The 15,354-nt window shown below is 35.5% G+C and overlaps 3 protein-coding genes across 3 annotated transcripts; all 3 read right to left on the bottom strand.

The window, feature by feature from the left end:
• Positions 1-2,630: 2,630 nt before the first annotated feature.
• Positions 2,631-3,555, bottom strand: LOC114195168 (sporozoite surface protein 2-like). The gene is made up of 3 exons (XM_028085558.1): positions 3,509-3,555; positions 2,992-3,324; positions 2,631-2,901 (listed from the first exon to the last, which is right to left on the bottom strand). Exons 1-3 carry the CDS (start codon positions 3,553-3,555, stop codon positions 2,631-2,633), a joined length of 651 nt encoding a protein of 216 aa, XP_027941359.1.
• Positions 3,556-3,603: 48 nt separating this feature from the next.
• Positions 3,604-7,108, bottom strand: LOC114194090. The gene is made up of 4 exons (XM_028084143.1): positions 6,913-7,108; positions 5,016-6,759; positions 4,006-4,935; positions 3,604-3,921 (listed from the first exon to the last, which is right to left on the bottom strand). The coding sequence occupies exons 2-4, from the start codon at positions 5,091-5,093 to the stop codon at positions 3,721-3,723; spliced, it is 1,209 nt and encodes a 402-aa protein (XP_027939944.1). The 5' UTR covers positions 5,094-6,759; positions 6,913-7,108; the 3' UTR covers positions 3,604-3,720.
• Positions 7,109-12,426: 5,318 nt separating this feature from the next.
• On the bottom strand, positions 12,427-14,910 carry LOC114195628. Its single transcript, XM_028086155.1, has 4 exons — positions 14,561-14,910; positions 13,748-13,947; positions 13,042-13,514; positions 12,427-12,912 (listed from the first exon to the last, which is right to left on the bottom strand). The coding sequence occupies exons 1-4, from the start codon at positions 14,742-14,744 to the stop codon at positions 12,876-12,878; spliced, it is 894 nt and encodes a 297-aa protein (XP_027941956.1). The 5' UTR covers positions 14,745-14,910; the 3' UTR covers positions 12,427-12,875.
• Positions 14,911-15,354: the final 444 nt, after the last annotated feature.

Genomic DNA, 15,354 nt, shown 5'->3' with positions numbered 1-15,354 from the left:
TTCTGTTTTAGTTTACTCTGTGACAGCAGTAAGATTTTGTTCATCTCTTATGAATACTCTCATTGCATGACTCGAACAAGTAGGAACAGGATCTTTAGAGTCCTGTGAGTGTTTCAGTCTTGTGTGTGTGCTGTTTGTGAGTGTTTCATGCTGCAGTTTGGTTTCTTTATACTTATGACCATAGATAATATATCGAGAGGAGAAACATAACTTACCAACCAATAAAGAGAAAGATAGAGACTAAACCTTGAATATAAAAGTCAATAAATGAACATAGAGAAAGACAAAAATAACTATATATAGAATTTAAAAAAAAAAAGGGAAAAATATGTTTTTAGTCCCTATAGTTTCGGCTGATTTTGGAAATGGTCCCTGCTTGAAACTTGTTAACCGTTTGGTCCCTGCACTTTCTAAACGTCTGGTTTTCGTCCCTATTTTTGGACGGCGTTAAAAACGTGCTGTCGTGGCAAACGGCGTTCCACATCAGTGATAGATATTTTGACACCTGTGCAGAGATTTCAGTGACACGTGTCTTAGGAATATATATATATATATATATATATATATATATATATATATATATATATATATATATATATATATATATATATATATATATATATATATATATATATATATATTTACGTTTTAGTAAGTAAAACGCACGTTTTGATGGTGCAATAATTTGGAATTGTTTGGGGTGAATTAATAGAGAAAAAAGATGAAGAAACTTTCTGTAATAAGGAGAGAATGGTTGTGGATTTGCTTCAGAAGAATGTGAAACTAAAGAAGAAATTGATGGAGAAGAGAAAACTGGGTCAAATTAAGATGTGGCTTTTCTTAGTTTCATGGGCATTTACTGTTGTGTTTTGTGTTTTATTTGTGATGAAAATCAATTGTAACATGTAGCAGCTTGTTCTTGTACTGAATGGTTATCTGTTTGTGGTAGCGTGTTAGTGAGGTGTTGTGTTTTATGTTGTATTCGTGTTGAAAATCAATGGGAATTTTTTTTATTGAATTGTATTCGTGTTGACCATTTGGAGTTTTTATCATTTCCTGTGGCATATAATTGTTTAAAATTTTGGCATGAAGTCATCCATTATTAAGTGGTCCATAACCTGTGTTGAAATATTAAGCACACATATAAGAAGTGGTCCATAACCTGTGTGCGATATCATATAAATATTCAGCACACATGATATTAAATTACCAAGATGAGATAAATATAAACGGTACTCCATTAACATATAAAGTGGTCCATAAAGATAACAAGTAGAGGTATCAATTTGGCCCCTAGCCCATGGGCCAGCCCTGACCCACTCTTCATAAAGCCCCATTTTAGGGGGCCCCCAAATGAGGGGGCCAAAAAAAAGCCCCAGCCCCCAAAGCCCCCTCTCTATTGGGTTAGGGCTAGGGCTAAGGTGGGTCAGCCCCCAAATAATACTACATTAAGAAAGAGTCAAAGATCAAGTCAAGCGACCCAGACGGACTCGACGATCCGGACGGGCTCGACGACTCGGACGAGCCCAATGACCAGGACGGGCCCAATGACATGGATGAGCCCGACGACCAAGATGGGCCCAACCACCCGGACAGGCCCAACTATCCTAACGGGCCCAATGACCCGAACCGGCCCAATGATCCAGACAGGCCCAACAACCCGAACGGGCCCGACGATCGGAATGGGCCTGACGACCCGAACGGGCCCGATCATCTAGATAGGCCCAACGACCCGAACGGGCTCGCAACCCGAATGGGCCCGAGGATCCAAACGGGCCTGACAACCCGAACGAGCCCGACGAGCCATATGGGACCAACGACCCGGACGGGCCCAACGACTCGAACGAGCCTAATAATCCAGACTGGCCAAACGACCCAAACAGGCCCGCAATCCGGATGGGCCCGACAACCCGGATGGGCCCGATAACCCACACAAGCCCAACGATCCTAACGAGCCCGAAGATCCGAAAGGACCCGATGACCCGAACGAGACCGATGATCCAAACAGGCCCAAGGACTTGAACGGGCCCCACGACTCGGACGGGCCCAATGACCCGAACGATCCCGAAGACCCAGACGGGCCCGACGACCCGGACCGACGATGACCCAGACGGGCGCGATGACCTGGACGGGCTTGAAGACCTGAACGGGCCCGACGACCCGGAAGGGCTTGATGACCTAGACGGGCCCAACGACGAACCAAACGAGCCAATGACCCTGACAGGCCCGATTATCCAGATAGGCCAAACGACCCAAACGAGCCCGACGACCCGGACGGACCCGTCCACCCGAACGGGCCCGTCCGTCCGAACGAGCCCAATGATCCAGACTCGCCTAACGACTCGAACGAGCCCGACTACCCAGATGTCTCAATGACCCGAATGGGCCTAATTAGGTCGTTGGGCCTGTCTAGATCCACGAGCCTAATCGCCTCGTTGGGCCTATCTAAATCATCGAGCTCGTCCGGATCGTCGGTCTTGTTCGGGTCATTGGGCCTGTTTGGATCATTGGGCGCGTCTGGGTTGTTGGGCCCATTTGGGTCATCTGGGTAGTCGGGCCCGTTCGGATCGTTGGGCCCGTCCAGGTTGTCGGGCCCGTCCAGGTTGTCGGGCCCATTCAGGTCGTTAGGCTCATTCGGGTTTGCTCGGGTCGTTCGGCCCCTTCAGGTTGTCGAGCCCGTCTGGATCGTCGGGCTCATCCCTCTCGTTGGGCCCGTCCGGGCCATCGGGCCAGTCCAAGGTGTCGGGCCCATTCAGGTCGTCAGGCTCATCTGGGTCGTCGGGGTCGTCAGGTTCGTCCGAATTGTCGAGTTTGTTCAGGTCGTCGGGCCCATCCTTGTCATCGGGCTTGTCCCGGTCGTCAGGTCCATACAGGTCGTCTGGTCCGTTTGGGTCGTTGAGCCTGTCTGGGTCATTGGGCATGTTCGGGACATCGGGCCCGTCTGGGTCTTCGGGCCCGTCTGGGTCGTCGGGCCCGTCGTGGTCGTCTGACCCGTTCAGATCGTTGGGCTCATCCTGATGGTTGGGCTCGTCTAGGTCGTCGAGCCCATCAAGCGCGTCGGGCCCATCTGGCTCATTTTGCCCGTGTAGGTTGTCGGTCACGTCTGGGTTGTCGAGCCCGTCCATGTCGTCGGGCCCGTTCGTATTGTCGGGTTTGTCCTGGTTGTCGGGCCCGTCCGGGTCGTCTGGGTCATCGGGCCCGCTCTGGTCGTTGGGCTTGTTTGGATCATCGTGCCCGTTCGAGTCATCGTTCTTGTCGAGGTTGTCGGGCAGGTCCAGGTTGTTCGACCTATTCGGGTCGTCGTGCTTGTCCGGTTCTTTGGGCCTGCCCCACAAATAGTAATATGTTTTAGAAAATAATATATTTTTCATGTGAAAGATGAAAGCCCATGGGTTGGCCCTAGCCCACAGGGCTTTTGTAGGATTTTTTGCCCTGTGGGCTTCTTTGTTAGGGGCTTTTTTTCAATGTGGGTTTGTTTGGCCCTAGCCCACATGGGCCAGGGCCAAACCCTGTGGGCTGGGCCAAATTGACACCTCTAATAACAAGTGGTCCCATAAACATAAAGATAACGAGTGGTCCCCTAAAGCTGAACGAAAAGCCTGATTCAAAGTTTGGTACAACCAAAATAACACGTCTTCCAATAGCATTCAGTATTAAATAACTCCCAAAATAACACAGGTCCCAAAATTATACAGCTCCTAAACTAGGTCACATGGGCTGTCATGAGGCGTTGTTGGTACTGGCTTGTGACCCTAAAACTGTCTTGGCCGCTACAGCTTTCTTAGACCTCTTTCCTCCCCTGCTAGTTAATGGCTGTGATGTGGTGGTGCTGGAAGATCTCAACCTCTTGTTGGTTCTCATTCTAGATGCACTGGTACCTTCACTTGCAACATTTTTGTTCTTTTTCTGGTTCTTTTTCCCCTGCCATGAATATACAGTATGCATTAGATAGAATGTAATTGTAAGTAATGTTTAATTTGATTATAAAAGGATCAGTTTTGGTACCTGTGTTTTTCCAGCTCTACAACCTCTACTATTATGTCCATATTGCTTACATTTGTTGCATTTCATCTTCATTGGTTTTCTCCCTGCTTTTGAGTGACTCACGTTCTCATCTGCCTCCCTTCTTCGTAATTTCTTTGGCCTCTCTGGAGGAGCCTTAAATAATGGTGGCAATAATGGTGTTGAATTTGTTCTTGACCATAACTCTTGTTCATTGATAGGTGTAATTTTTGGCCCATAGCAAGCTTCGTAAGCCTCTATCTTATAGTAACGGTGGACATAATTTTGTGGTTGTTCTAATTTGTAATTTATTTCAGCAATGGCATGTCTGCAAGGTATTCCCACTAATTCCCAAAAATAACATGAACACCTACAATTTGCTAGATCAACAACAAATTTCTCCATGGTAAACCCTTGGGTAACTTCAAAAACAGAATCCCCAGTCCAAACAGCAATCCAGTTACCACTTTTTTCAACTTCCCTATCTAGCCTTTTATTTGGCTTAGGCATAACAACTCCAGCATATGCAGCAAACTTTTCTCTTAGGTGTGCAAATCTACTCATTAAATAGCACCTTATCCACTCCATCATAGTAAGTATGGGTTTATCCCTAGCTAACAGAATTGTGCTGTTAAATGATTCTGACAGGTTATTCATAAGCACATCACACCTAGGGTATACACTAAATGCATGCTTGCACCATGATTGGCGTGGAATAGCTACTAACCAGTCATATGCCGCAACATTAATCTTCTTTAATTCCTCCATTTTTGATTCCCATGCTTGGTAGTATGTTGCTTTGGCAGCTCCCATCATTAGTTTGCGTATGACAACTCCTCCTCCAAATTTTTTCTTGTAGTTGTTGTATAAATGCCTTAGGCAAAATCTGTGTTCAACTCCATGAAGGATCTCATCAAATACTTGCATTAGTTCCTGCAGAGAATCACAAGAATCACAAAACAGTGCTGGAAATAACATACAAATAAACAGAAAGAAAGTTACATGAAGTATACCTTTTGTTGGTCAGAAATGAACACCCACCGATTGGATTGCACATCCCCGATATCATCCAAAACAAACTCAGAAACCATCTCCAGCTCTCCTTGCACTCATTTTCCACCACCGCAAAAGCCAGAGGAAAATACTGGTCATTTGGGTCCCTTGCAACAACCACTAATAAATGTCCTCCATAAGTACTTTTCAGGTGACACCCATCAACACCAATGAATGGTCTGCAACCATTTATGAAACCTTCCTTGCAACCCTCCAAGCACATGTAAAAAGCCCCAAAACATGGCTGCAAAGTTGGTTGTGGTTGATTCACTTTTATTTTGATTGTTGTTCTAGCAGACACCCTTTTCAACTCTGCTGCGTAGTCATAAAGTAAGGTATATTGTTTCTGCCCATCACCCTCTATGACATCCATGGCCAGTTGTTTTCCTTTTATTGCCCTCCACATAGTGATCCCCACACTATAAGTCTTCTTGATGTCATCAATGATAACGTTTGCAGTCATCTTGCCTACATTTCTAAATTTCTCAGCAATCACCTTAGAAACCCAATCTTTATTTGCATTTTGATTCCCAAATACTCTCCCACAACTATGACCATCAACCAATGTCTTCACCCTAAATGTATGGCTTCCTCCTACTTTACTACACAAAATCACAAATCCACATTTCTTCTTGCAAACTGCCATAACTCTTATGTCATCATTTTTAACAAACATTATCTCTCTGCCATTGAGTACAAAATACTCCTTAACAGCTTGTTTAAACTCCTTAAGTGAGCATAACACCATCCCCACTTTGAATTTAAAGTCTTTTCACATATCTTCACTTTGAAAAGTGGCATACTTGTGCACAGGTTCTCCTTCACATTCAATATCACTGTCTAATTCATCAGTACTATATGTGGCATCTATGTTATGATTATGACCTATTGCATTTGTTTCAAAAGCACCTGCACTTGCACTAGCCGAAGGCTTCCTTTTTCTCCTTTCTTTATGAAAATTTTGCCACCTCTCAAGTAGCTGTGTAATGTTTCTGCGTGATGTGTTAGTGGATCCAAAACCATCATCGTCATCTCTATGACGTTCTTCTTCACTTCATCCAACTCTTCAACATCAATATCACTCTGCTCTTCCACATCACCAGCCTCAGCATTCTCGGCATCCCTATTTTCACCAACAGAATTCTCATTTTCCACTCTTCCATCCTCCATTATTGCATCCTCTTTGTTAGCAACCTGAACTTCTTCCACTGTCGCATCCCCTTTATCAGCAACCCTAACTTCTTCTACAATAACCTCAGCCTCCACTTTTGCATCTCCCTTCCCAACATCCTGAACCTCAGCCACAGAATTAACATCAGGACCCTCTTCACCACCAACCTCACCAGTAGTTTGTGTCCATTCAATAAACTCAATAGGTTGCGCTGCACTAACCACATGCTCTACATAAATCTGGACTTCCTCTTTCTTTTTATCAGCATACGCACACAATTGCAGTGCATCATTGTCTGAGACGAAAGGCCTTAAATCCCTATCCATTCGACCTCTCTTTGGCTTCCACCACAGCTTCATCGCCCCATTGTATTTGAACTCCTTCTTTAAAATAGACAAAGCCTCGAAATAGGACCATCTATCAAGATCCAACCCGTGAAATATGTGTTCTTCCCCTCCATTGTAGCGCAAAAACCTCCCCCTAAATGACTCGAATTTTCCCATGTGAAAAAACGCAACTGAAAAAGACATTGTCTGCAAAAACAGAAACCCTAACTTCGTCACCCCAAATAAAAATCCCAAATCCATCCATTTGAACCCTAAAATGGACCACAAAGTAAACCAATTGAAACCCTAAAAATGAATTGCACAGTAAACGAATGGAAACCCTAAACAAACAAAACATACCTTCGTCTTCAGCGAAAAATATCACCACGTGATTAAGTCGTCTTCCCCAACCTTTCGCCTGCTTCGAAGACAATTAATGAGTTCAACAATGGGAATCCTTTTCTCGCTCGCGATTTCAACTCGTTGCAGCGTCGCACGATGGTAGTTGTGGTATGCTCTCGACAACTTTCTCTGTTCGCCAGCAAAAATTACCATCCAAATCACTGAACCATCAAAACGTGCGTTTTACTTACTAATATTATTCCAATCAACACGATTCAGATGATAAATATTATTCCAAAGATGAAATTCACATACATTCAACATAATAAATAATAAATATGTAAATAATATATAAATGTCATATATCATAACAAATTTTATGTTTATATGGAAATAACGTATCGCTTAAAAAATAATATGTTTATGTTTTACTTAACCTACTTCATTATTATTAAATTCTTAATATTTCTATCATTTTGAAAATTTATTTTTACTTCTTTAAAATAATTTTGTATGTATTTAAATATTATCATAAAATTATAAATATAATCAACTCAAAATATAATCTTTTATAAAATTTAAAAATGTGAATATACTTATAATATAACATATTATAGATATCTAAAAAATTCGAATACTTATGCTCAACAAGGTCTATGTTTTCACCGTTTATACAATTGGAAATCTTTATACTATTTTAGGCCATTAAAAAAATTTAAGCTGTCACTAAAATATATAAATAACTAATGAACCAATACATCTTGATTTTAAAATAGTAAGACTAAATTTACGCAATTAAAAAATGAGAGGAGACAGAATTTGGGAACAAGTGATTACAAGAAGTCCAAAAGTGTAAAGATAAAAAGATAATAATTTGTTAACCAATTATTAAATAAATAAAAAATGTAAAACTAAGTACATGAAAGAAAAGAAAGTATCCTTAAAATAAAAAACAATATTATTCTGAAATTAAACAATGAAAACTAATATTAAAACCGAGAATGAAAGTGATGTTTGTTGGTGAGAATCCTTGAAAATTGAAGATGATGTGTCAGCGGTGGGAAGTAAGTGACAATTTCATGCGACAAAGTGGGCAATTGATTTTTCCTAGGAACAACCAAGACTTGATGCAAGAGGGGTGAAATCGATGAGAACACACTCCAAATGGTTGAACCAAGTCTCCATCGGAAAAATGGTGGATGCAAATGGGGCAGAGATTTTGGGATTCAGTGGTTTGATACTCATGGAAGGCTGTAACAGGAGGCAAGGCTCTCACTGCAACTTCAATTCTTGCACTCTCCATCACAGACCTAATATTATTCCTTGACTCTGTGTATCTTCTTCTTTCATACATTTCATCACGCCCATCACCTGAGTTTATCCATAGCCAATACACCGACCACCCTCCCGTTATCAACATAAACAGATACAAACAAGCATCTATAAAGTCATCTCTGTCATAGTTGATCCACATAGTTGATCAAAACAAAATTAATCAAGGAAGATAATAATAGTCTATGGGTATGTGTTTATTTATATTCGTAAAAAGATTACAATTTTAAGATATCTTCAGATATTAAAAGATAATATCTATTTTCTGGTATCCACAATTATTTTTAATTTTATTGTTAAATAACTGTTCTTTAAAATTAAAACAATAATTTTACTATTTTTATCTTTTAAATAACCGTTTCGTTTGACTTAACAGTTTCATTCATCCAATTTTTTTAAAATTAATTATTTTTAAAACAAAAATAAATATCTTTAATAAAAAAATTGTCTGCAAAATAAATAAAAAATATTTACATTAAAATTTAAGAAATTATTTATATTTATTTTTTGAATTACAAAAATAACATAGATGCGCATAGTAAATATATTTTCACTGGTGTATATTTAAGTGACAAATTTTCTAAATTTAACCATTTTTTATTGAAAATATTACCTATATAATAAAGAAAAAATGTTTATCATAAAATTATAAAAATTTATATTTTATTTTATAATGATAGGATTCCATTCAATCATGGTTGAGAACTAATTATTGGTTGAAAATTATTAAATCATATATGGTATTGTGTTTATAATAATTTTATTATGATAAAAAAAGTGAATACATATGTGAATAATACATGTGTTTTCATTAATAATAATAAAAAGAGTAAACAAATGTTGAATACCTATTAGGTGATACGATGAAATGTAAACAAATGTCAAAAAAATAAAAATAAAACAGGTTGGCGAAGTAGATTTTGCAAATGAATCTACAATAGCCCTTTTTGTTGTTTAATATTGATGAGTTTTTTTTGCCCATTGAAGTCGTGGAGCAGTCTGAACCACCTTAGTTAGCAATAAATACTTCAGTAGAATATTATTATATATTTTTTTTGGTAGCATGAAAAATTAAATGTAAAATAAAAGCAATTATTTTCAAATGTGTTTTAAAATAAGGTAATGAAAAAAAAAAATTGGAAACAAATAAAGATATAATAAAAAGTTTCCTTAAAAATATTTTTTCTAATAACTTCCATTTAAATACAAGAATATCGGCCTTCTCATTCCACTATAACAATTTTTAGCAATTATTTTCGTATTTCAGGTAAGAGTTGACAAGAGAGAATATGATACACATAATTTTCTCATAATTGAAGAAAATTTCAAAGTTTCAAAAATGGATATTCAGGTACATATTTCTAATTTTCCTATTTTAGTATATACTTTAAGCACATACAAAATTGTTTTTTCTTTCCTTAATTTTGCTGCTAAATAACAATAATTCAATATAAAGTAAGTTTAAATACGATTTCAGACCTTAAAAATTTTATTTATCAATGATACCAAACTCTCCCAGTGCCTTTAGGTATGAAATTTTTTTAATGCAAATAAGATCGTTATACCTATTAATTCTATTTTTCATTCAATAATTTGGAAAGTATGTAAAATTTCGTTTGTCAGTTAAAAAAAATTTAATATCATTGAATGATAATGACTATATGTTATAATTAATCTACATCAAAATATAGGACATTAACTAAATCCAATTTTGATTATAGTTCATGAAATAAAAATATACTTAACTTATTTTATATGATTAAAACTCTAACCTAATGTTTGACAACGAATTTTACAATTTCTAAAACATTCAAATATATTCAATTTAAAGTAAATTAATTCTACATTATTTTGTTTCAATAAAACAATTTAGTAAGTTTCATTTTTCTTGGATAAAATATTTTAATTAATACCACGTTAAAAACTATTTAAACATTAAATAATTGATAAAAATTAAAAATGGTTAATACTGATAATTTTTTTATCGATCTTGATTTATAATAATTTATTTTGTTAAAATTCGTTTAAGATTATTTTATTTTATATTTCCAATCCGTTTTTCTCAATTTACGTTAAATGAGATTAATTTTAATTTATAAAACCTTAGATTGGTCAGACCCAAGTAAGATAAATCAAGGTTAAGTTTATATAAGGTGAACCAAATTTTTTGGGCTAGAGTCAAGCCAAGTCAACTCAAACCCAAGTCAAGTTGAGTCGGTATGGGTTTGGTTTGAGCCAACTAGGCCCAAATTCCAGTCAAGCTGAGTTTGTCAGATCTAGGTCGAGCAAAGTTGACTAGATACTAGGTGAAACAAAGTTTTCTTGGACTCAAGTCGAGCTGAATCCATATTGAACCAAGTCAGTTTAGGCCCAAATCAACCTAAGTCGGTTTGGACCCAGGTTGAGCCAAGTTAGGTGAAGCCCACATTCAGTAAAGTTAGGGTAAGTCTACATTCATCCAATTTTAGGCCGACCTACATTAAACTTTGTTGTGATTATAATTTTGAATAATTATAATTTAATTATTTATAATTTTGGATAATTTTAATTAATTATATTGTTTGAATAATTTTAATTAATTATAATTCTAATATGTTTTTAAATTTGTTAATACCACTTTTTTCAATACCACTTTTTCAAAATAAAAATATATAAAAACAAAATTAAAATATTCCTATAACAATAAAATAAATATAAAACAAAAATAATTTGGTGAGTAGGCCATTTAAAGAAGTGGGACATTTTGTGGAGACAAGTGAAATTGGTAAGTTTTGGAATTCGACTTCCAGTTTAAGTGAATGTTAAGAAATTGATATCTGGTTTTTTCTTTTTTACTTTTTTAAGTACTTTTTTTTTTAGTTTTTATGTTAATTTTTTTTTGTGTTTTTATGTTTTAATTTAAAATTGTAATTAATTTTAATTTGTAATAATTGTCATTTGTTATAATTTTAATTTGTAATTATTTTACTTTGTAATTACTTTAATTTGTAATATTTATAATTTGTAATAATTTTAATTTGTAATCGGAAGCGGCCTTTTCTTTTTGTTTTTAGTTTTTTTAAGTTTTTATGTTAATTGTTTTGCTTTTATGTTTGATATTTTGGGAAGTGGGGACAATTTTCGGAATAGGACACATGAAATTAGTAACTTCTGATGAGTTTAAGAAGTCGACTTTCGGCTAAGTGAAGGTTTTAAAGTCAATTTCCGATTATTTTTTTATACTTTTTAAAGTAATTCTTTTATATATATTTTTTATTTTTATGTTAATTTTTTAGTGTTTTTATGTTTTTCTTTAAAATTGTAATTAATTTTAATTTGTAATAATTATAATTTGTAATTATTTTACTTTGTAATTATTTTAATTTGTAATTATTTTAATTTTTAATAATTTTAGTTTGTCTTTATTTTAATTTGTAATAATTTTAATTCATAATTATTTTAATCTCTAATTAAAAAAATTCTGAATTTCGAAAGTTAACTTCCAATTGTCTCTCTTTCCAAAAACCGACTTCCGTAAGTGGAGGCAATTTTTGATTTTTAGTGTTTAGTTTTTTTAAAGTTTTTATGTTAAATTTTTTACTTGATATTTCCAAAAGTGGATTAGTTTTTGGAAGTCAATTCCCGGTAAAAAGGTAAAAAGGCAAGAGATTTAGTTTTCAGAAGGAGGGGACAATTTCTGAAAGTAGACTTCCGATGAAAGTACAAGAAATTTGGGTGGAGAGTTATAATATAATATTTACCATCATTTAATTCATTTGTTGAGTCAACCACCAACCTCTAAAACTTCATCATTACTTGATTATTACTCTTACCTTATTTATTTTTTAATTTTAATTTTTCAAAGGGCATAAATGGAACACCACAAATCTTCGGAGGTAGAGAAGAAATATTGGGGTGCAAGAAGAAAACCCCTCCTACTATTATTGGTTTCCTGATGTGATGTCATACCTCAATGTAAAAAGAATACACAATTTGGAATTTTGTGGTACTCTTCTGAATAATATTTGACAATTTTCTTACAAAGGTACTCGAAGACAGATGAAAAAGGGAGTGCACATCTGAATGACTACAATTAAACATCTTTTGGTTGGATTTGGTAGATTTGTGAGCAAGTGCATTAGTGATAGTGGTTAAGCATGCCATACTTCAAACTAATACGTTTTAAATATCATGCAAGGGACATTTCAGATGCAAGAAAACTGCTGAAGGTGCAGAAATTTGGTTATGAATACATTAGTACATTAGTTCGCAGAAATTTGTGCAGTCTAGTTATCAATACATTTTTTGTTCTGAGCATTTTCTGTAACTGAAAAGTTTTGGTTACAAGTCCATAAAGCAACTAGTTTAAAACAATGGACAAACAACTACACTGGGCTATTCTTAGTCCTTACTCCTTTGGCAAATTTCTCAATCTGCTGTTCTGTTCCTCCATGATCAATCATATGATCGCAATTTGGAAAGAATAATGCTAAATGAAGATAACACCACCTCTTCATTTCAATAAACTAATAACAAGCATCTCAGATGTACCTTCTCTGTTTCCACATTAAGTGATTAAGGTATACAAGAAAGATTTTGCAGACCTTTTTCTTCTAATGAAGTTAATTCTGACCTGGATGTAGAAGATGTGTCAAGCAAAACAAAATTTATCAGATCCTCAGTTTTGCCTCCCTGGTTCTTCTAATTCTGAGATTCAAAATTGAAAAGGTGTTGCATTACTTTTCTTCATTATTTTCTTGTAATACGAATATTCATAATAATTCAAAATCACTATTTTGAATAAGAATTACGATTTGATAGATCAAAGAGTTTTACCTCTGCCTAATCCCATGGATGCTCTCAAGGAGTTCAATTGTTTGTTGCAACCTGGAATTATTTGGTCTCTCTTCATTATCAAGTACCAAGGTTGAGACGTTCAAAACAGTAACTAGTTCAGCTTCAATTTCACTGAGTTTTTTATCTATCCGTTCCATGAAATCCTCATAAGAGGATATTTCTGACAAGTTTCTGGCTATACTGTCTTCATTTGAGCTTCCTACACTAAGGGATTCCTGAAGATTCTGAATCTCCTTATCATCCAGTGAATTTCCTTCACTTTCGATAGACAGTTGCACATTTTGAATATTGTCGAAGTCCATCGTTTCAGGATCAGAGTCATCCTTACTGAAATCATTTTGAACTTCCTCCTTTGGAGCAATAATTCGAACTGGACTTGAAGCATCATTTATTGTGTCTTCAATGTTCACATTAACATTTCCAATTAGCTGACTTTCTTTCAAAGATATTGCCTGAAACCACCATAGGTTTCTTTCGTTATTCAGTTAATAAAAAATGAACATTTTAAGTAAAAGCAACATAACTTACACTAAGAATCTAACACTCTGATGATATGAACAATTCATAACTTACATAACAAAAGGTGTTCTCCCTCAGATGTATTGATTGATATTTATGATCATGATGGCATCATTTCAAAATGAAAATAGAAACTAATAGTGTAGGACAAATGAACTCACTTTACCTCACTTAACTTTGCGGAAAGCTCATCAAGCAATTCAATGCGTCTTTTAGACTTGTCCAAAGCCTGCAACACCTTCTTCCTCTGAAAAAGCATTTCCCTTGCATAATTTTCCTCCCCCTTTTCAATGCTTATAACTGCCTGTTTTTGAAGCTTCTCCGCAGCTTCTGACAACCGCAGAAGCCTCAATCTAGCATTAGTTGCTGTTAACCACCACATTAGCTTTGTATTATAAAAATACTAATCACTCGTTCAATTTCCCTTTCATCCAATTTCCTCTTCTTTTTTTCTTTCTCTTCCTTTTTCATCACATCATTATCTATTACTTTTTTTTTCCTATTTCTCTCTTTTTCCCATCCCAAATCACTCATTAAATTAGAATAAACCAAAATCTCATCCTCAAATTATTGGCCCCTCACCTAAACAGTTCCTAAAGTAATAAAATTGTTTAAGCAGACTGTGAAATATTCATCATTTGATTGCCTAAGTTGATGTATTTTAGTACAATTCAGAAACCAATTTGGAGAAATTTTCGATATGTAAGGACTACGTAACATTGTTTTGATAACCTCTTGAGCTACTCAAACAATTTTTCTTACAAGAGTAATACTTCAAGGTCCAATTGATGCACGAACCGTTTGGACAGCTGTTCAGTTATATTTATATTTCCTTAAGTAAGAATTGGAAGTGAAAAACTAAAACTGTAATCATACTCATGGGCCTGACTGTAAAGGGTGTTTTTCAGAAAACATTAATTGAAATAGAGAAAGAAAATCAGAACGAAAGAAGGTAGCAATTTGAAATGGGTAGGGTTACCCTTGGCTCTGGTGGCGTCAGCCTCAGCGTGAAGATGATCAATTTGAGAGCGCAATTGCTCTGTGTTGATGACAGCTGTAGAAGCAGAAGAAGAAGATGATGATGATGAAGAAGCGCAGCACGTGGGCCTCCATGAAGGAACAGCCATGGCCATAGTTGTCACTCTAACACAGTTCATTATCATCCCTTTCTCTCTTCCAATCTGCGACCTTACACTAACAAACAATTTCTCATAATCTAGCCACTGATTGTTTCTGAAGACTGATTTGCGAGACCAATTTTGATAAGAAATTATGTAGAATGCAAAATAAACGAGATGAATAAATTCTCAGATTCAAAAATAATATGCATCTTCACTTCTATTCAAAACCCAAAAAAGGAAGGAGATTTTCTAATTCAAACATAAATATAATGTAATAAAATATTAATGTATCTAGTCGATTAAAATAAAAATTGTAATCCGTTATTTTTAATGTAAATAATTATTTTTGCATTATAACTATAATTAAATTGGTTATCATAGTAAAATAAAAACATTAAAATAATAAATAAATAAAATCTATTAATTTTATAATTTCATCTATTAAAATAATTTTTTATTATTTATATTTATCAAAACATTCACACATACATTTTCAGAATCTTTTTCTCTTTTACATTTTTCATCTTCTTCTTTAATTCAACAAATTCACTTTTAGTTTCTTCACTTATTCCCCATTCATTTACAAGACTAGTGAAAACAATGTGTGACTAGACCTTAAAACACATTAAGATTGGTGCCTAATAAATCTCAG

This window comes from Vigna unguiculata, chromosome 8 (genome assembly GCF_004118075.2).
Source record: "Vigna unguiculata cultivar IT97K-499-35 chromosome 8, ASM411807v1, whole genome shotgun sequence".
In the NCBI taxonomy this organism is placed as follows: Eukaryota; Viridiplantae; Streptophyta; class Magnoliopsida; order Fabales; family Fabaceae; genus Vigna; species Vigna unguiculata.
This window is presented reverse-complemented; position numbering and strand designations above follow the sequence as displayed.